The 22,489-nt window shown below is 38.2% G+C and overlaps 1 protein-coding gene across 5 annotated transcripts; it reads right to left on the bottom strand.

The window, feature by feature from the left end:
- Window positions 1-261: 261 nt before the first annotated feature.
- On the bottom strand, window positions 262-22,052 carry LOC307004133 (tripartite motif-containing protein 16-like). 5 transcript variants are annotated; one of them, XM_079623097.1, is made up of 7 exons: window positions 21,136-22,013; window positions 19,752-19,850; window positions 19,431-19,664; window positions 18,758-18,859; window positions 16,741-16,897; window positions 15,749-15,796; window positions 262-3,687 (listed from the first exon to the last, which is right to left on the bottom strand). In XM_079623097.1, the coding sequence occupies exons 1-7, from the start codon at window positions 21,703-21,705 to the stop codon at window positions 3,164-3,166; spliced, it is 1,734 nt and encodes a 577-aa protein (XP_079479223.1). In that variant the 5' UTR covers window positions 21,706-22,013; the 3' UTR covers window positions 262-3,163. The 5 variants fall into 5 exon arrangements, with proteins under 5 accessions (XP_079479223.1, XP_079479224.1, XP_079479226.1 ...); XM_079623098.1 differs by having other exon boundaries at window positions 19,752-19,847; XM_079623101.1 differs by lacking the exon at window positions 262-3,687 and adding an exon at window positions 14,847-15,038.
- Window positions 22,053-22,489: the final 437 nt, after the last annotated feature.

The raw sequence follows: 22,489 nt of genomic DNA, 5'->3' as shown, positions 1-22,489 counted from the left end.
TCAGCTTCTGCTGAAACTAAACAAAAGGTTCAGAAAGCGAAATGTCCTAGAGTTTAAGGCCTTTGCCCAGTTGTTGGTTTGCAGTGAAAAGTTTCTCCAGGTACAGTTGGCTCTTCCCAGTAGAACAGTCGCGGAGGGCTCACAGCTGGGAGAGAGGCGTCGACTGGACAGCAGGTAAAGACTCCTGGTGCGGGTGGCTCTTCCACGTAGAACTGTTGCAGAGGGCTTACGGCTGTGAGAGGGCGTCGATGGGAAGCAGGTAAGGACACCAAGTACAGGTGGCTCTTCCCGTGTAACGGTGCAGAGGGCTTACAGCTGTGAGAGGGCGTCGACTGGACTGCAGGTTAGGACTCCAGATACGGGTGGCTCTTCCCGTGTAACGGTGCAGAGGGCTTACGGCCGTGAGAAGGGCGTCGACTGGACAGCAGGTAAAGACTCCAGGTGCAGGTGGCTCTTCCACGTAGAACAATTGCAGAGGGCTTACGGCTGTGAGAGAGCGTCGACTGGACAGCAGGTAAAGACTCCAGGTGCAGGTGGCTCTTCCCGTGTAACGGTGCAGAGGGCTTACGGCCATGAGAAGGGCGTCGACTGGACAGCAGGTAAAGACTCCAGGTGCAGTTGGCTCTTCCTGTATAACGGTGCAGAGGGCTTACGGCTGTAAGAAGGGCGTCGACTGAACAGCGGGTAAGGACTCCAGGTACAGTTGGCTCTTCCTGTATAACGGTGCAGAGGGCTTAGCATTCACAGCTACTTAATATATACATGCATATATATATATATATATATATATATATATATATATATATATATAACTACAGAATTGGTTCAGCGTTGGAAACATCTTGAAAAAAGTGTATTTTTCCACAAACTTGTATGCTTGCAAATTGTATAATATCCAAGGTAAACATTTCTAGTAATTGTGCAGTTAATTCTCATTCGTTTTTTTAGAAAGTTTTGGAATATGTAGGCTATCCTCTCCCCAAATTTGTCACTAATAAAACACAAAAATAATTTAAAGAGAAGGCTTATATTGACCTTTTAAGATTTTGTTTGCACCTTGTAAATTAGGTTTTGATGTGGCAGTAAAAACTTTATAATCTATCCAAACTGAAATGTTGTCTTTCATATTTCGTCTGTAACATATCGTCTTTTATAATATATATTAGGGCATAAATGTTAATTTGCAGTTTAATATGTTGCTTAGGCCTATACAAAGACATTTTATTTCAACGTACTCAGTCGATTTTTACTAATCTCAGTAGGCAATAGGCCTATAGATAGTTTGCTAAAAGCTAAACTAAATGTTAATTCATTCACACAGACGCGTGAGCTGTAGTAAACAACAGCATCTGTGCCGGGCATTCATTCAAACACAGAAACGCGATTTAAATTTAATAGTCTTTTGCGGTTTACAGACACCATTTCATATCGCGATTAGAACAAAGCACTTACTATACAGCTGGATCCGTTGTTAGGCTACTCCAGCACGTTTGAGGTAAAATGTCCAGGATTATCACGATATTATTATTCCTCACTACTAGGGTTGCCACCCGTCCCTTAAAATACGGAATCGTCCCGTATTTACAAGTAAGATGATGCGTCCCGTATCAAATCAATAAGGGACGCGATTTGTCCCGTATTTTACATTAGGCCCACATATAGTTGAATAAAAACATAAGGATTTTGCAGTATGGATAATACTAATAGCAAATATAAAGAAATCAATTTCTTAGTAGAGAAGCTCATTGCGTGATTGCATTTTAGCATCTTTGTTTCTATAGCGACTGAGTCTCGTGAACATGCGCTGTAAACCTGCACGTTTTTTAACCCCTCGTGCGCTGTTCGGGTCTTTGACCCCAAATGAAGTTTGCTGAAATAAATAAAACATTATATTTGTCCAAATGATGTGAGACTTTGCACGGTTGACAACACTTTCTACATCTACAAAAAAAAATTAAATAAATTTGAATAATATCTGTTTTTTATGTTAGTGTGGGGGGAAAAAGTCACACTTGTGTTGTTTCAACAAAATGTCATTTTGAAACATAATAGTTTTTTTTTTTAGGATTTATAGTTTTAGGAGGATTTATTATATATTTTTTTTTACTTTAGGCTATATAAATAAATATTTTTTAAACAAAAACAGTAAAAAAAAAAAAAGTTAAATTCACTTTATAAAAGACCCACATTTCTAACGTTCATGGATAGATAATTTGACATGGTTTAGTGTAAGATTTTTGCCCATCTTTTGGAAAATGCTGTTTTAAAAGTAAAGAAATTATCACTTTAGTAGATGGCTGCAGAGCTACACCATTTGCTATTTGACTAAAATACATATTTTCAATAGCTTTTAGTTGGATTCATATCTACATATTATGAAATCACAATTATAACAATAAAAATGACTTTGTCAAAGTTGAGCATTGGGGGGGGGGGGGGGGGGGGTGAATGGGTGTCCCTTATTTTGCCACACTGAAGGTGGCAACCCTACTCACTACAGTGTGTTTTCCAGCTGTTGTGGGCGTTGACTGGTTTGCATGTGTTGCTTCAGATCATCTGCGTTTGAATAGTGCGCGCTCTCCATGGGCTTGTCAAATTAGCAGAGTAATGAGGTGCCAGAACGGTAATGAGGTGCCAGAACGATAATGAGAACGGCTGATCTCTCGCTCTTTTTATATAGATTACATAAACAGAGAATATTTATTTTAGTTTTGAATTAGATCATTTAAAACTACACACTTAAATGATTATAGAGATATATATCTCATGTCTGAGTGAATAGTATTCGCTGAGTTTTGTTTAAGTTTACTGACGTGCACTAGAAAAAAAGTTCACGGTATTTTACAAAAGCACAATGTTTTATTTCGATTTTAAGTAAACCCATAAAAAATAAGACATTTAACAGTTTATTTTTTCATATATCTTAAGCCTGTATGACAAAAAATTACGGGAGTATTCTAAGTATTTTGCTGCTATGTGAAAAAAAACGAGGAAAACGCGGCGGCGCGTTTTTGGTCCCCAAAGGGTTAAATAAGTGTTCGTCATCTTTCTGTATCAAGCCTCTTATCTCGGATTATCTAGTCAAGCCAGTGTGTGACAGTCACTGATTTATCATGCAGCTCAAAGCATTATGGGTAGAATCTCTCTAGTCTAATCTGATTCATCAACACAGTTTCAATGATGATCTAGGATAAAGCCTAAACCCAGGATAGAGCATCTGAGTGAATGTGGTCTGGACTGTGTGGATGAGGATCATTGTGTCTCTGTCGACGCTGTAGAAGGACAGAGTTCCTGCACTGGGATCCACATACACTCCTACTCTATGGCTGATTGGCTCTACGGGGAGTTTAGTCTCTATGTTCTGCTGCCAGAATGAGAATCTTTTGGGTGTGCAGAACAAATTCCAGGACTGATCATTACATCCAAACCCACACTCATCACCCTCTCCCTTCCTGCTGATGCTCTTATATGACACTGATATTAACACACGTCTCCCACTCCACTCAATCTCCCAGTAACTGCGTCCACACACACTCTCTATACACAACACTTGATGATACACATCAAATCTGTCTGGATGATCAGGATACGGCTGCTCTCTTTCAGTGAATTTAATCACTCTGTTCTCCTCAGACAGATCGAGGATTTGATGTGCTGTGTTCAGATCCAGATGGAGCTGATGAGAATCTGATGGAGATAAAACATCAGAATCAGGAATTATGAATCTGATCTTTTAATGTACAATTATTTTTGGTGCTTGTTAAACAATTAAAATGAGTTAAAACCACACAATTACTGAACATTTTGTCTTTACCTAATTTTATTGTGTAAAATCCACTTGAATATGTAAAACTGAAGTTTACTTAATCCATTTGAACTATCTGAATAATTAGTGTTGAATTAACTTAAACTGGACAGTGCATTTTTAGTTCCATTTCAAAAGAGTCGATGACGCTATGGCGAACGCCCTCCACATGAACTAGTGTCTGAAAAGCTTATCCAATCACGGCAATCGATATTGACCGGCGAACTGCGCCAGAACGCCCACCACACACCACCTTACTGGTGGAGAGGAGACAGAGTGATGAAGCCAATTAGTATATATATCAGGATGATTAGGAGGCCATGATGGACAGAGGCCAATGGGCAAATTTGGCCAGGATGCCGGGGTTACACCCCTACTCTTTCGAAAGGGATTTTTTGTGACCACAGAGAGTCAGGACCTCGGTTTAACGTCTCATCCAAAGGACGGCGCTCTTTGTCAGTATAGTGTCCCCGTCACTACACTGGGGCGTTAGGACCCACACAGACCACAGGGTGAGCGCCCCCTGCTGGCCACACTAACACCTCTTCCAGCAGCAACCTGGTTTTCTCAGGAGGTCTCCCATCCAAGTACTAACCAGGCTCAGCACCGCTTAGCTTCAGTGGGAAACCAGTCTTGGGCTACAGGGTGATATGGCTGCTGATATGGCAGATAAGATGCTTGAAGTCCAGTGTGAAGTTTCCACAGTCTGTGTTGGTTTGGGGGAGCCATGTCATTGACTGTAGTTGCAAAAGAGATGCAAAATTTGCTCTCATCAGAAAAGAGGACTTTGGTCCACTGTGCTTTATTAAATCCAGAGTCAGCGCAACCGTCTACCAGGACATGTCCAGAGCACTTCATGCTTCCTTCATTTTCCAGCAGGATTTGCACCTGCCCACACTGCCAAAAGAACCAAAACCTGGTTCAATGATCATGGTATTACTGTGTAATTACTGTGTGATTTCATGTAATATTCATATTTTCTTGGATTTTGATTTCGAGGGTTTCATAAACTGTAAGCCATAATCATCAAAATTATAACAAATAAAGGCTTGAAATATCTCACTTTGCATGTAATGAGTCTATATAATATTTTAGTTTCACCTGTTAAGTTGAATTCTTGAAATAAATTGATGATATTCTAATTTTATGACCAGCACCTGTATATCTGAATATTATTATGTTTAGACCCGTGTTTAATGTTAAATACTGTGTTTGTGGATATCTGCTTAAAGGTAGATATGTATAAACAGCCCGGTCTCACCCCAAAACGTCACATACTGACGCGTCTTGACCATTCGGCAACATACGACGAAAAAGGTACCCTTTAACGTCCATATGAGACGCAGACATAAGCGCACCAGCAGCGCCTTCTAGCGGTACCCTACCGCATAGCTAAACCCAACCATTCCCGAATCGTCACATATGGACGTTAAAGGGTACCTTTTTCGTCGTATGTTGCCGAATGGTCAAGACGCGTCAGTATGTGACGTTTTGGGGTGAGACTGTGTTAGTATAAAATAGGGCTGTAACGACATGAAACCGAAATCGCGACACTAGAATCCACGAACCTGTGTCGCAGTGCGAGAAGGCAGAATCGCGACACACTTCTTCCATCCATGCTAGGGCTGTGACAGTACCACCGCGGTGGTAATGGACCAACTACTGGCAGTGGCGTGGTGGTGGGGGGGGTGTTTTGGAAAAAAATAAATAATTAGGCTATAATAATAAACGCGGCTCAAACATCCATTTTGTAAAAGACCATTGAGCAATTTTGTCAAAGAAAAAACACACTAAAGTCTGTTAAGCATTGAAATACATATTAGGGATGGGAATTTCAAGCAAAAAAAATATTCGAAGATCGATGGGTATTATGTGATTATTATTCGAAAATCGCACCTCTCCTCCCCCACGCGCACGCACACCAGAGTATGTGAGTAAAGCGGAGCGGTGTGACGCTTAAATAGAACTTACAAAACTTAAACATACGTTTCATATTTATGTTTAAATAATATAATGTTTTTTTATTTCTTTCATCTATGTTGATTATAAGAAAAGTGAAACGCATGAGATGAGTAAGATAGGATCATAAGATGCCCAATATATCGGGAGACATTTGGAGTCAGACATGATTTTGACCACTTAATTAAGTTGTGTTTTGTAGAAAGCCTTTCTTTAAAGTGAATTACGTTTTGTATAAATTGTATCTTAATTTTAATCAATGTTTTTTTATTTATTATTATTATCTTTATTTATTTGAGCAAGTTCCACAAAGTTCTACATAATAGCATGGTTCAACACAGAAGGCAAAACTAAAGATGGATACATGCAAATTAACAAGTAAATAAAATAAATAAAATAAAAAAAAACATGGATATGATGTTCAAAAGGAGTAGGCAGAAGCTTAAGCTTATTGACGCCTACCCCCATTTATACATTTAAACAGTAAATACATTTACTATAATCAAGAAGACAATTGACACATATTTGTGTTGTCCTATTCCAGTGACTATACAATCAACAATATTAACTCACAACCATTCTGTTGATTCCAAGACAAGAAACGAAGAATTAAGTACAAAAAACCCATCATTACCAGTAACAACTAGTCAATCTTTTAAATTTGATCTTTTGTTCCTGAATTTATTGTTAAGAATCCAATAAATGTAATGGTCACTATTGTTTATAATTATAAATAGTTTCATTATATTATCTTTATTATCTTTTTATTTTATTTTCGTTTGCCTGTCACAAAAATACTATATAAATAAATAGCTCTGCAGCTAATTCCATTTCCACACTTAAGGATATTCTTCCGCCCTGTATTTAGACATTATGACTTGTTTATACTTTGATTTGAATTGATAAATGAGTGGGCACTGCTTGAGTTGGGCTCTCAGGTTATTCCAGAGCCTAACACCACCACACACAGACACACATACCTTTCCTCGTAGTTCTGAAAGCCGGTACTTTGAGTTGGCCATAACCCCTCAAATTGTAACAGCTCTCTTTTTATGAATAGTTTTTGAATATTTGCTGATAGTAGGACCCGATTTGCTTCATACACTAATTGTGCAGTATAAAAATCAATTAAGTCCATGAATTTAAGCATGTTACTTTGTAAAAATAATATATTTGGATGTTCGAGGTATCCTACCTTATGAATAACTCTGAATGCTCGTTTTTGGAGTATTACAAGGGGATGTAGGGAACTTTTATAATTATTACCCCAAACCTCAATTCCATAAGTTAAGTATGACAAAATAAGACTGGAATACAATATATGTAGCGCCTTAAAACATACTTAGCTTTGTTTATAATTGCAATATTTTTTGATATCTTCCTTTGTATGTGACCAATGTGTGATTTCCAGCTCAGTTTGTTGTCTATCGTGATTCCCAAAAATTTGATTTCTGTTACTTTTTCTATTTAAATACCATTTGTACTTATCAGTAGTTCAGGATTTTCCTTATAATTGCCAAACATGATCATTTTTGTTTTGTTTAGATTGAGTGATAATTTGTTTAAATCCAGCCAAGTTTTAAATTTAGCTAATTCCTGATTTACATTCTTTATGAGTCTATTATAGTTATCGTTAGAATAAAATATATTGGTATCGTCAGCAAATAACACAATTTTTAATAAATCTGATACTTTAAATATATAATTGATATATTAATTGAATAATAAGGGTGCCAGAATAGACACTTGAGGCAACCCACAGACAATGCTCATACATTTTGATTCAGTGTCCCCCATTTTAACAAATTGTTGTCTCTCATCTAAATAGTTTTTAATCCAGTTTCCAGCAACTCCCCGAATATTTTTGAGAACTGTGGCAGCAGACAGACAGGCCTATAATTTGTAAATATATGTTTACTTCCGTTTTTAAATAGTGGTAACACTTTGGCTATTTTCATTTTGTCTGGAAAAATTCCAGTTTGGAGTGAAGCATTACATATGTGTGTTAAGGGTTTCACAATATTGTCTATTATTCTTTTTATTAATCTCATAGTTATGTCCAAATAGTCCATAGATTATTTATTTTTACATTTATTCACAATAGTGATAACGAATGTTTCATCATCCAATTGCCTGGATTTAATAAGTAAGAAGCAAATATAGCAGACAATAGCCTATAATCAGAACATGGAGGCGCTGCGCGTGCACTGGAGCTCACCTCATAAATGAACTGAAACTCAGCTTAGAAAGCTTGATATGTGTAGGCTAATTCGTATGAAGTGTGCATTTCTCTCTATAGGCGCGTTCACCAGTGATGCGCGGGTTGATCCAAAATGAGCGGGTGCCTGCGGTCATCCAAAAATATTTTTAATGATATTCGGGTCGCGGTCGGTCGGTTAGTTTGAAATAAAGATGCCAATTAAACCTTTGTAATTTATATAGTACTAGACACAATGTTCTATGAAATTCATAGGTGTACACTTTATTGGCTGAATAACTGCGCGAGGATGACGCACGAGCTCAGTCAGAGATGACAGTGGGAAATCCTTACCTTTTGAATGTTGAGCGCGTTATTAACTTTTGACTAAAAGCTGACGCGGGACAAAATGCCCGATTTCCCAACGCGTTGAAATGAGCAATGCCATTGTGCCATTTTAATAGGCTACTTTTAAACGCATATAGCTCAGTAATGTCAGTTTTATGTATTTGCTGAGAGGGGGCGGGGGTTTTGTTGGGAAAGTCGGGGGAGAGACGCTGGATGCTTTAGACTGGATAAACACATGCAGCATCTTAATTGTTAAGAAAATGAAACGAATTAAATGAATAAATCAAGCCTTTATTACATAACACTAGGCGATATCATACAGCATTCAGAAAAATGTGCACCCCTAGTTCCTCCGTCTATGGCCCAATGACTACGATGAGCATTTACTAGCTACTTTAAAAAAACGCGGGTCAGGAAGCGGGTCGGGTACAATATTTTCTTTCTTTTTTTTTGCGGTCCGAGTTGCGGGCGGGTTATTGAAAACATCGGTCGGGTGCGGGTTGTTTATACATTGACCCGCGCATCACTGGTAGATACTCAGAATTTTTGGTATCGGATCGGTTCGGAAACAAACTGGTATCGGTGCATCCATAGCTTCCATATTTTTTTTTTTTAGTAGTATAAGTTTAAGAATAAAATAAAAATATCGGTTGATATCGGAATCGGCAAATAGCCAAAGCTGCGGCATCGGTACGGGTTTTGGAAGTGAAAAAGTGGTATTGGGACATCCCTACTTTTTAGCCTACTTGTTTAGCTGACCAACTCTCAAAATCTGTGTGCCAAAGCTTTGATGCGAAAGACAATAAATGTAGTTGCAATAAACTCTGTAATAATCTGTACAACTATATCAGATGACTATTATACAGGTCCTTCTCAAAAAATTAGCATATTGTGATAAAGTTGATTATTGTCCATAATGTAATGATACAAATTTAACTTTCATATATTTTAGATTCATTGCACACCAACTGAAATATTTCAGGTCTTTTATTGTTTTAATACTGATGATTTTGGCATACAGCTCATGAAAACCCCAAATTCTCAAAAAAATTGCATATTTCATCCGACCAATAAAAGAAAAGTGTTTTTCATACAAAAAAAAGTCAACCTTCAAATAATTATGTTAATTTATGCACTCAATACTTGGTCGGGAATCCTTTTGCAGAAATGACTGCTTCAATGCGGCGTGGCATGGAGGCAATACCCTGTGGCACTGCTGAGGTGTTATGGAGGCCCAGGATGCTTCGATAGCGGCCTTGAGCTCATCCAGAGTGTTGGGTCTTGCGTCTCTCAACTTTCTCTTCATAATATCCCACAGATTCTCCATGGGGTTCAGGTCAGGAGAGTTGGCAGGCCAATTGAGCACAGTAATACCATGGTCAGTAAACCATTTACCAGTGGTTTTGGCACTGTGAGCAGGTGCCAGGTCGTGCTGAAAAATGAAATCTTCATCTCCATAAAGCTTTTCAGCAGATGGAAGCATGAAGTGCTCCAAAATCTCCTGATAGCTAGCTGCATTGACCCTGCCCTTGATAAAACACAGTGGACCAATACCAGCAGCTGACATGGCACCCCAGACCATCACTGACTGTGGGTACTTGACACTGGACTTCAGGCATTTTGGCATTTCCTTCTCCCCAGTCTTCCTCCAGACTCTGGCACCTTGATTTCCGAATGACATGCAAAATTTGCTTTCATCCGAAAAAAGTATTTTGGACCACTGAGCAACAGTCCAGTGCTGCTTCTCTTCACTGTTTCTGGTTCAAAATTGGCTTGACCTGGGGAATGCGCCACCTGTAGCCCATGTCCTGCACACGCCTGTGCACGGTGGCTCTGGATGTTTCTACTCCAGACACAGTCCAGTGCTTCCGCAGGTCCCCCAAGGTTTGGAATCGGTCCTTCTCCACAATCGTCCTCAGGGTCCGGTCACCTCTTCTCGTTGTGCAGCGTTTTTTGCCACACTTTTTCCTTCCCACAGACTTCCCACTGAGGTGCCTTGATACAGCACTCTGGGAACAGCCTATTCGTTCAGAATGTCTTTCTGTCTTACCCTCTTGCTTGAGGGTGTCAATGATGGCCTTCTGGACAGCAGTCAGGTTGGCAGTCTTACCCATGATTGCGGTTTTGAGTAATGAACCAGGCTGGGCGTTTTTAAAAGCCTCAGGAATCTTTTGCAGGTGTTTAGAGTTAATTAGTTGATTCAGATGATTAGGTTAATAGCTAATAGCTATAGTGTAGAGAACCTTTTCACAATATGCTAATTTTTTGAGATAGGAATTTTGGGTTTTCATGAGCTGTATGCCAAAATCATCAGTATTAAAGCAATAAAAGACCTGAAATATTTAAGTTGGTGTGCAATGAATCTAAAATATATGAAAGTTTAATTTTTATCATTACATTATGGACAATAATGAACTTTATCACAATATGCTAATTTTTTTAGAAGGACCTGTACTGTTGTGCGTAGCTGAATAAGAACTGATGTAAGCACAGATTAATCTTTGGTTGACCAATCAGCGGAAAGGGGCATTTTATTCCCGCCCATGTAGAGATCGAATATTCAAGCTGTTTATCCATTTTGGTTTTATTGTGTTTCCAGTTGGGCGGATTAGTGTGATGAAAACAAAAATAAAAAAACAATTTTTTTTTATGTTTATTTATTTTCATGAGAAGGGTTTCTTCATATTTCCATTTCCATTTCGAAGAAAAAAACGAGAAAACGAATTATCAGAATGTACTTAAATCCGTGTAGGTCTGTGTACGTTTTGATAGTTTGTTTTTTCGTTGGACCACAAAACAAAATAACGAGGAACCACCTTATTTTCGTTTGTTGTTTCAAACCAAAAACAAAGAAACTGTAAAAAAAGAGCCGTTCTCCCGTTTTTGGTTTCTGAATCCAAAAACGAAAAACGACTAAACCAAATACAAATAACGGTCCGATTTTGTTTTTTTTAAATTCCTTTTTTCATTTCTCCGTTTGAAGATCTACCTTAAAAGAAAGATAGGTTCGCCAAGTGACCCGGAAGTAATAATAAATATAGCCTATCAAAATAAAAGCCAAGCTTTTAGAACGGTCATAATATGCAGCACCAACGTCATACCAGAGTAACGTTAGAAGAAGAAAAAAAATCAATCAAATAAATAGGCTTATATAAACCTGGACCGAAAGAAATATGTTAGCAACATAGTTTATTACTGTGATTTAATATCGTGCCTATCCACGTACACATCACCAGTCACGTTTAATGAGCGCATTGTTTGGTTCAATACAGTTGGTAATATAGGTTAACCTAAGAACTTATTGTGTGTGCAGAGTTGTTACTGTTAGCGCTATATTATATAATTAAATTAAAGCTGCAGTCGGCAGGTCTGGCAGATTGAGTGGACTTAGCCAAAGTTTTGAATGTTTACAACTCTCATGCCCCTCCCCCACTACCACCGAGCACCCTCTCATCGAGTTTGTGCTCGTCAGTGCGTGTGCACCAGATTTTCTGTGAATATTATAAGGTCATGTGTAGTTATTGATAAAATATGCCTTTATCCACATAAAATTGATATCTAATCATGTCTTTATCATACATCTACGTTCAAAAAGCTGAAGAAATAGCAGCACCCAATGGACATTCATGTTAAAAGATCAAATTCTGTACACACCTTATTAATAGCAGATGTGCCCAGAATACGAACATTGCGTTTAATTGCACATTAGGCTAAGGCCCCGTTTACACGATGGGAAAACGCAGATATTTCTCTGCGTTTTGGCCTGTCATTTACACGAAAATGCCGTTTTTATCCTAGAAAACGATTATTTCTAAAAACTCCGGCCAAAGTGGAGATTTCTGAAAACGCCGGTTATATGTTGTCGTGTCAACTGGGAGAAACGGGGTTTTAGGTTCTCTCTTGTCGATTCTGAGGATTCTGATTGGCTTGCATGGCTTTATCCTTCTCCCTACACTGCCGCCCATAGGTTTAGCTTAGTTATAAAGGCGCTCGACGGCGTATTTATGCGGGTTGTGTGCACAATGTTATTATTGAAAACGGAGGGGGAGAAATATTCGTTTCTCTAAATACCCGGCTATGTGTAAATGTGGCCTAAGGCATAGGTAATGAAGATATAGCCTATTAACAAAAATACATTTTATAATATGGTATAACTGGTATAACGTTGGTGCTGCATATTATGACCGTTCTAAAAGCTTGGCTTTTATTTTGATAGGCTATATTTACTATTACTTTCGGGTCACTTGGTCAACCTATCTTTCTTTTAAGGGAGATCTTCAAACGGAGAAATGAAAAAAGGAATAAAAAAATTAATAATAATAAAAAAAATTAAAAATCGGACTGTTTTTGGTTTAGTCGTTTTCGTTTTTGGATTCAGAAACCAAAAACGGGAGAACGGCTCTTTTTTTACCGTTTCTTTGTTTTTGGTTTGAAACGACAAACGAAAATAAGGTGGTTTCTCGTTATTTTGTTTTGTGGTTCAAACGAAAAAACAAACTATCAAAACGTACACGGACCCGTGTACACATCCGTTCAGTCGTTTTTTTATTTAATATTGGAAGTAGAAAAATGAGAAAAGGGTTGAATAAACAGCTTAAATATTGGATTTCTACATGTGGGCGGGAATTAAACGCCCCTTTCCTCTGATTTGTCAGCCGAAGATCAAACTGTTCCGTCATCAGTTATTTTTTATAATTACAGTAGTCCTCCATTGTGCGGATACACGCATTTATTGCAACTACTTTTCTCATTAAACAACCAGACTAACGAATGTCTCGACACAACCCGTACCGGGGAATAGACTAGATTTACATTATAAACACTATTAATAACATGGCTAATATGCATATTTTACTTTACTGTAGCCTATGTCAAATCCTTAAATGAATGGTATTCAGAAAACAACAACGAGAAATAAGTATAGCCACGTATACATAATAAAAATATAATGCCTTATAAAAACAACATTTAGCCTAATTTAAACGCCAAGCCTAAACTAATTTATTTGTATCGAAACTCAAACTGTAGACGCTGGTTTCGGAAATCTCTCATTCGGTCCAGTATCCATATTTGCAATGTAACATTTGGACGCTAACTAATAATGTAAAGAAGGCTTCGTACTTCTTTCGAGTCCCAATATACACGTAAATCAGCATCTTCACAGCAAGGGAAATGAGTTTGGAATAACAGTAGTGACTGATGGCACAGCCATAGGCTATTGTACAACAGACCAATTAAGCAGAATAACTTTTTATTAGAGCCGGGACTTTAACGCGTTAATTAAGATGAATTAATTACACAAAAAATAACGCGTTAAACATTTTTAACGCATTTTAATCGCACTTATTTTTGCAGCGCGGAACGTTTCTCACTGGATGAGTTTAGGCGGACCGATTATACTGGAGCACCAACTAGCGTTCATAACTTCCATAGACAGTTCTAACTAAACGATAACTTCAGACAACAACAAACCACAGTGAACATGAACAAAGAAGCTGACGAGACCGCTTTGGTCGGCCCCGTGGATGGGACATTTTGTTATAAAAAACGAACGGATGGAAGCGTCGATAAGAGCATGGTTGTGTGCAAGCTATGCAACAAGGAATTCGGAACGGCTATTGCTACACTTAATGGCAAAAATAGCACTGGTCTGCTGGACTTGGTTGAACAAAAATAAACAATATTTTGTTGCTTAAGCTTATGTATTCAGTCATTATTCAATGGTATACAAAAAATCCATGTGAAAAAATTTACTTCTCACGTCAAATATTTATATGCAATTAAAATGCGATTAATTTCGATTAATTAATTACAAAGCCTCTAATTAATTAGATAAAAAATTTTAATCGAGTCCCGGCCCTACTTTTTATATGTGTGGTTGACTGTTTTGTTTTAATAATGAACAGGCTGCGATGTCAAGTTAGCAATATGCTAGCAATATGGCAATATGTTGTGTGAGCAAGCGATGCACCAGCACCATCTCTTAGTCTCTGTGTTGCTCAACAGGGGAAATAATACTGTCATTTAATACTATCATTCGAAACAGTAGCATTTAGATTTTTATTTGTTTTCAAAATATCATGCCATTGAAAGTATTATTATATAAGGATAAGTATTATTACAAATTATTATTATTTTCTTTCTGTCGCACATCAAAAATGAACTAAAATAGCCTACAGCCTGCCTTCGTGGCACGCCTATATACTTTTGAAAGTCAACATTTAGATTATTTATATAATTCATTATATAGGCCTAAGTCACTTAGGAATAAAATCACAGCGTGCTTCATGAAAAAAAAGTGACTTTACAATCTGGAAAATAGCTAATTATTTCACGGACCCCTAGCACTTGAGAACTCCTGTGTCGAGACATTCGTTAGTCTGGTTGTTTGATGAGAAAAAGATTAAATGTAGTTGCAATAAATGTGTAGGGGCATTAAATTCCCTTCCACGTGTAGAAATCGAATATTCAAGCTGTTTATTCATTTTTCTACCTGAGAACGAAAAACGAAAAATCAAGCTGAATTCTTGTTTTTTGTTTTTGGGGAAAAAATAAAAAAACTAAAAAAGTTTTTCTACTTTTTCTACTAAAACAAATTTTTCTACTTACAATATTAATTCAAAAAACGACTGAACAAATGATATATGGATTGACCTAGAAGGCATTTACTGTTGTCACGAACTGCTCCAAGACAAGAAGGTTGAGATCCAAATGCAGAGATTCCAAAAACTGAAATACATGGAATCAGAGAAATGCTCAGAAATGCAGCCCAACATACAAAACTTTGCAGTGAGTGATAGGGTTAACCAGGCTTATATGGGGTAAGCTAAACAAGATAATAAGACACAGAAGAATGTGATAATGGATGAAGAGTCCGGGCAGTGAGTTATGAGACATGTAGTTTGTGAGGGAATGACAACAGTCTGGTTTGGAGTTGCCCACTGGTTGCTCTCAAGGGCACTCCAGCTGGTGACCGTTACAACGTTACGCCGTTACATTCAGTTTACCATTAAATATTGACTTATTTATCTTTCAAATGTTTGCTAAGTTGTAAATAATGCTAATATGCCCTTAATATATGTTCAGTTCATTATTAATTGCTGATTTGTTAAAGCTTAACTACCGCATAAATAATGGCAAATATGCCTTTAATTTATGTAAAGTTAACCATTAACTATGGGTGTATTAATGCTTCACTACCGCATAATTATGGACCCTTAAAATAAAGTGTTATTTAGTGTTATCTTTTTTTCAGTGTATCTGAACTCTTCATGTTCAATATATCAGCAGTGTCTGAGTACAGTTGACCAGATTTCCTGTGCAAATCATCATTTAAATGATCAACTCTAAAACTCTTCTGTCATGTTTTCTTTCAGCTTCTACAGGAAGAACATGAACACACTCAGTGAGTTTCTCTGCTTGTTTTCTTAGTGACTTACATTGTAGGAAGTCGTTCCTGGTCTTGGGAACAATGTTGGAGAGAGTGACTGTGGAAATCAACAGATATGAAGAGTGTGATTATCATGTCAACATAAAATGATCCCTGCATCCGTTCCTAAGACATTTCTAATATGATCTTCTACATCAGTGGTTCCCAACCTTTTTTTTGTCTGAGACTCCCTTTTTCCCAAGAAAATATTTTAGGGCCGCCCTTCACATTTAATGATATTATCGCTGTTGTAAGCTTGCAGCAAGGAAGACAAAATATGTTGTTTTCAAACAAATGGTAGGCTATGTTTACTATAACCAGATATGTTTATGCACAAATAATAGCCTATAATATTGAAAATACAATAACAAAAACATCAGTAGGCCCTTTGTAATTTAAAAACGTAAGCCTAGGAGTAGCCTATAAATTGGCCCTATTTGAAATGCAATAACAAAAATCACACTGGTGTGTAGGTAAAAAGGAAAGAATATAGGCTATTACTAAATGACTGTTGTCTGGGACCTCAATACTTGCATGTTATTTGTGAGGCTTTATTTTTGGCGCTATAGCGAGCGATAATAAACTTGCGTTTATTAACAGAATAATGCGTCTTTCGGAAGAACATTGTAGCCGGAACTACTTCTCTCTGTGTACGTCGAGTCACGCAGGTCCTGGGCTACTCCGCAGCGCAAGCGATCCGAACCAGTGTAAAATAGTCCCAATGTAAACACTTATTACAGGAGTACCAGTGGTTCAGGATAAGACAAAAACACGGATTGGAAAATGGATTCATGATGAACTCGCTCATTACATAAATTTTGTACATTTTGAACAGAAAAAAGTTAAGGACTTTTATTTAATGCTCATTGCTCAAAATGTTTCAAAATATGACACGACCCCCCACAGAGCTCGCTGAGGCCCCCTTGTGGGCCGCGACCCCCCTGTTGGGAACCGATGTTCTACATGATCTGAGATGATGGAGGATAATCTCCAGGACTTTACCTCTGTCAGAGATCTTTATCTCCTCTTTGCAGAAATCCTCCAGTTTGTCTCTCAGCTGACGGACAAATTCTCTCACGCCATCAAAAGAGGAGAGAGAACTGAAGGGATTGTCATTTACGTCTGTAGATTCAGGAGGAGCTGAGAGAGACTGGAAACTCTACAGAAAACAGAAATCAGAGCTCATCACCTCCACACTTCATCAATAACCTGCACTACTGTCAGATTTGTGCAGCTCTTGTTAATCTTTAGTAACTCTCCTCAATCCAGCCCTTCTCATATTCATTTAATGACATTAGAACTACAAATTCTAGTATTTGCCATTTACACTATATGTGAACTTTTTAGGAAATGAATGATAGATGATAAAGCATCTGCCAATAACATAATTGTAACAGATCAAGCACGTCAGTGGTGTCACATTGAAGGCTGTTTCTAGACACTGGTGAAATAGTTACTGTAACACGCTAACATAATGACACTGAAAATCACCATGTGCTGAGAACATTTAAGCATAAGACACATATTAGCTTAAGAAAGATATCATTTTTAAACTTTATTGGAAAGACTGCTCTCATGAATCCAAATATTTAGTGTATATTGAAATTATAAATTAAAAGAATTAATGACAGCAACAGCAAAATACCATGTTGGGTTGGTTATAACCACATAAAAAAATAAAATAAAATAAAAATTCTCCAGAAACCATGAAAGTGATCCTTTCACATGTGGAAATAAAATCTAAAGGTCTTTAACCCTCTGGGGGTCAGTAAACGCGCCGGCGCGTTTTGCTCGTTTTTTTTTTTTACATAGCAGAAAAAAAGACTTAAAATACTCTGTAATTTTTGGTCATACAGAATTAAGAAATATGAAAAAATAAGTTGTTAAATTTCTACTTTTTTATGTGTCCACTTACAATCGAAATAAAACATTGTGCTTTTGTAAAATAAAGAAAGTAAACGGGGAGTGCTTTCTGCCTCTCCGTCTCCGTGAACTTTTTTTCTGGTGCACGTCTCTAAACTTAAACAAAACTCAGCGAATACTATTCACCCAGGCATGAGCAATATCTTTATAATCATTTAAGTGTGTACTTTTAAATGATCTAATTCAAAACTAAAACAAATATTCGCTGTTTATGTAATCTATATAAAAAGAGCGAGTTCTCAGTTCAGCTCATTATAGCTCGTTATCTTCTAATGTGACCACGCCCACGGAGAGCGCGCGCTATTCAAACGCAAATGATTAGGCAATACATGCAAACATGCAAACCGGCCACTTTGAAATATGTATGATACTTTAAAAAAAGAAAGATTACACTTGAAATATTGTTAAAATTGTAATTGTTGTTGATTTACATGTGAACACTTTTTAATAAAATAGCAAAAAATATATTTACAAGGTAGATGTAAAATAATCTTTATAGGTCAATATAAGCCTTCTCATTAAATTATTTAATATTGTTTTTTATTAGTGACACATTTGGGCAGAGGATGTATTCCAAAACTTTCTGAAAATACAGTATGAGAATTAACTGCACAATTACTAGAAATGTTTACCTTGGATATTATACAATTTGCATGTATACATTTTTTTTGTGAAAATAAGAGAGAAAAGTTTCCAAATCTAACTTTGAACCAATTCTGTAGAATGGCTCATATAACCTATTTGAACAGGATTTGTTTCCAGGTATGACTATGTACAAAAAATGTGCTTTTGACTTTAATTTATATTTGGATTATATATATATATTTATTTATTTTTTCCTCACATTCTTTCTTGTGTGACACACCTGAATGAAAGGCTCATTATGCAAGCTCATTATGCGGGGTCATTAAGCGGGTCATTGTCTTCTCAGGTGTGAACCACTTACTATTCATGATGGTGTTGGATCGTCGACGCCCCTGCGCATATTGCCTTCCCAAACAAAAAGTGTTTTACAATATGTAAATCAATGTATTGTTTTATGTGAGTGATTAGTTAGGATAATTTTCAGATCATTTTGAAGGAAAAACTTCAAGACCTCAAGGGTGGAAGTATGGGTAGGAGTCCATTCCAGAATATCTAGGTCAACGTGTGCAAGCTCCGGGACCACTGTATTAGTGATGCTCCTCCTCTTCACCAACTGTGAAAAAGAGAACCACAAGCAGGCGTCTGCTCTTTGAGGCCGGCGTGATATAAGGCACACAGAGAGTCATCTGGGTAGTGCACCATGCGATCTAGATAAAGATACTCATGGGTGTGATCCTCAAGGGAACAGTCAAACAATTATGAAACTGCACTTCCATCAGATTTGAAGATCACCTGAAGCAACTTTGGTGAACATTACTCAAAATTCGTTCCATCAATTTCACCATGATGTAAGAACTCAGAAGGGAAATTTTTATTAAAAAGTGTATATGTTCTGGAAGTTTTGAACTGTTATTTACACTAGTGGAGTTTGGGAGCTAAATATATCACCCAGAAGAAAGAGCTCAGAACATGTTTCCTAAGAGATTTCCAGAGCTGAAAGGCATTCATAAGTGTTGTCTGTTTTAAAGCAATATGATCAGATGAGAATCTACTTTGATATTATATAACACAACAAACAGAATTCCTGGCAACATTGCAGTCAACTGCTCATTCTGCTCTTATTAAATGTTTCTCTGTGAGTCTCTTGTTCAAGTTATGACCCTGTTCTTCTAGATCTCTGTTACCTGCAGGAAATGGATGTGGTCCTGTGTGTGTGAAAGCTGCTCCAGCTCAGCGTCTCTCCTCCTCAGATCATTGATCTCCTGCTCCAGTTGCTCCAGTCGTCCTTCAGCTCGACTCACTGCAGTCTTTTCCTGATCTCTGATCCGCTGGGTCACCTCAGAGCGGCTTCTCTCAATGGAGCGGATGAACTCAGTGAAGATCCTCTCACTGTCCTCCACTGCTGTCTGTGCAGAGCGCTGTTAGGACACACATCACAATCACACAGTGAGCTTCAGTGAGTCCTGACTGAGACGTCTCAAACTTCTCTTCTTCTCCAGACTCACCTTATGAGACTCCACAGCCTCTCTCAGCTGCTGAAGATCTTTCTCTCTCTGCTGGATCCTCTGCTGGAACAACCTCTGCGTCTCCTTCAGCTGCTTCTGCTCCACAAACCAATAACAGAGATGTCAGTTTATTCTGCTGTCACATATCTGTCAAGGTTCTGTCACTTTGGTTTCTGTTGTGAGTACACAGGATGCATTCACTCGTTCTCGTGCACTCTGTCTTGTTGTGTGTGTATGCAGTTTCGAGTTTGCTCTGGCCGTACACTCTTCTGTCCTCGTGTGGTGTTGTTTTGTGTAGCACACGATTCGTGTTTCCATCGACTGTGTGCATTCATGTTATGTTTTGTCTTGTGCTGAGAAGCATGCACCCATTTTCTTACCTGATCATTGGTTAATTTGCCCCACCTGTTTTCCCTAATCACCTGCCTTGTTTGATCCCTATTTATTCTCTTTGTGTTTGCAGTCCTGTGCCAGATGGTCGTCAAATGTTCCCCTTGTGTCCTGCCCTGTCAGATCCTATTTGCCTAACCAAGTCATGCCCGCCCCTGTTCCTGGTGTGTGTTTTTTGGGTGAATATACATGAAGCATAAGACCTCTTTCACACTGCAAGCATAAGTATCATAAAAGTTAAACTGACACAGATGTAAAGCTTCACACTGACAGTGTTTCTGCTGCGTAACAATATTTCTGATATAACGTGTTTTTGTCTGTGTCACAGTGTCTGGTTTGTGTATTCCGGGTGTCCACTAGAGGTCCTCCTTCCCCACGGTGTCATTCACATTATGAACTACATTTCCCACGATCCGTGTCTGCACTCATCACTGTTCATTGTACTCAGCTGTTCCTCATCATCATTGTTAGGTTCTGTGTATAATACCCTGTCTGTTTTAATGTTTGTTACGGAGTCCTTGTTATGTATCACACCACTTCGGAGGTCTGTTCCACCTTGTTTTATTTCTTGTGTTGGATTGCCTTTTGGATTTTGACCTTTGCTTGGACTGGATAATGATTTACGGATTACACTATTAAATACGGCATTTTGGATCTACCCCTGTTTCCTGTGTGTGGATCGTGACAGTCTGTCGCTGCATTTAACTTGTGTTATTCTTGACAGATATATATTTCGTCAAACAATCTGTGAAAATTTAATGTTGCTTCATCAAAGCCAGTTTTACCAAAGTTTGTGTTGATGAATATGTTTACGGTTAATTTTCACCATATTTTCTGTTAAGTTCAGCACAAATACACTCAGCAGTGAAAGTCCACTTGCAGCTTCTGTTCACTTCTGCTGACGTCTGCAGTGTGAATGCTGTTTCCTGATCATATGGTGGCAATATAAATAGTGTCAACATTATATCATCAGTGTTTAGTTTATAGTTCATACCTGTTTCTCTGTCCTCTGTGCTGCTGCTGATACAGTGTCGTGGTTTTTATGTTCATCCATCGTACACAGCAGACATATAAACTTCTGATCGGTGCGGCAGAAAACCTCAAGGAGTTTATCATGTGTTTGGCAGATCATCTCCTGCAGTCGTCCAGTGGCATCAGTCAGATTGTGTCTCTTTCTCTTAAAGAAACTCTCATGTTGTTCAAAGTGACTCTGGCAGTAAGAGTTCAGACACACCAGACAGGACTTGACGGCTTTGCGTTTTCTTCCAGTACAGACGTCACACTGCACATCTCCAGCTCCAGCGTAACAGTCAGCAGGAACTTTAGTCTTCAGCTTCTCCACCAGTTCAGCCAGCATGGTGTTTTTAGCTAAAGCAGGTCTTGGACTGAAGGTCTGTCTGCACTGAGGGCAGCTGTAGACTCTCATCTGATCCTCCTGATCCCAGCAGCCAGTAATACAGCTCTCACAGAAACTGTGTCCACAGGGAATGGTCACTGGATCCTTCAGGAGATCCCGACACACTGAACACAGCAACTCATCCTGAGAAATTCTGGTTTCTGCCATTTTACTGCATGAGACACAAACACACAACAGCTCAACTTCACTTCAGTTTCAGTTTCTCTGAACTGAAGAGTTTCCTGTTTCCTGTTTCTGTGTTTGAGTGATGTGTGAAAAACATGTGTCTGCAAATCTGTAAAGCAAGTTCCTCACTCCTAGTGTAGTGGGTTTACGTCTGCGTTGTGTTTTCTTCTTAATAATAGAGATGCCACATGATGATGCAGTTGTGATGCGATTTACTCTCGGTTTCTCTGTTTCTGTATCAAAATATAACAGAGCCCATAAGACACTTATAACAAGCAGAATCTCTGGTCTATGCCTCTCATCACCATGACATCCCGCGAAAGAGAAAGGGCGACCCGGAAATTTCATCAGCTTTACACTCACACAACGTAACCTACATAATGGTGCTTCCTTAAAGGTCCCATGACATGAAATTTTCACTTTCTGAGGTTTTTTAACATTAATATGAGTTCCCCTAGCCTGTATATGGTCCCCAAGTTTCTAGAAATTTCAATCGGTGTAAATCGAGCTTTTGCTATCTTTCTCTGCCTTTGAAAAAGTGGAAGCTCAATCGGGCTGATCTTAAATCTCCTCCTTATGACTTCATACGGAGGAAATGTTACCTCCCCTTTCTCTGCTTTGCCCGCCCAGAGAATATTTCCAGTCCATGAGAAAATGAGCTAGGAAGTAGGAACGCGTGCACGCGATTTTAGTTTGTCCACGAGAGATATCATGGCTTTTGAGCGAAGCAAAATAATTGCTCAATAATTGGATGTACAAATGAACA

This window comes from Phoxinus phoxinus, assembly GCF_949152265.1.
Source record: "Phoxinus phoxinus genome assembly, chromosome: 9".
Taxonomy (NCBI): Eukaryota; Metazoa; Chordata; class Actinopteri; order Cypriniformes; family Leuciscidae; genus Phoxinus; species Phoxinus phoxinus.
Note: the sequence above shows the minus strand (reverse complement) of the source record. Positions and strands in the feature narration are given on the sequence as shown.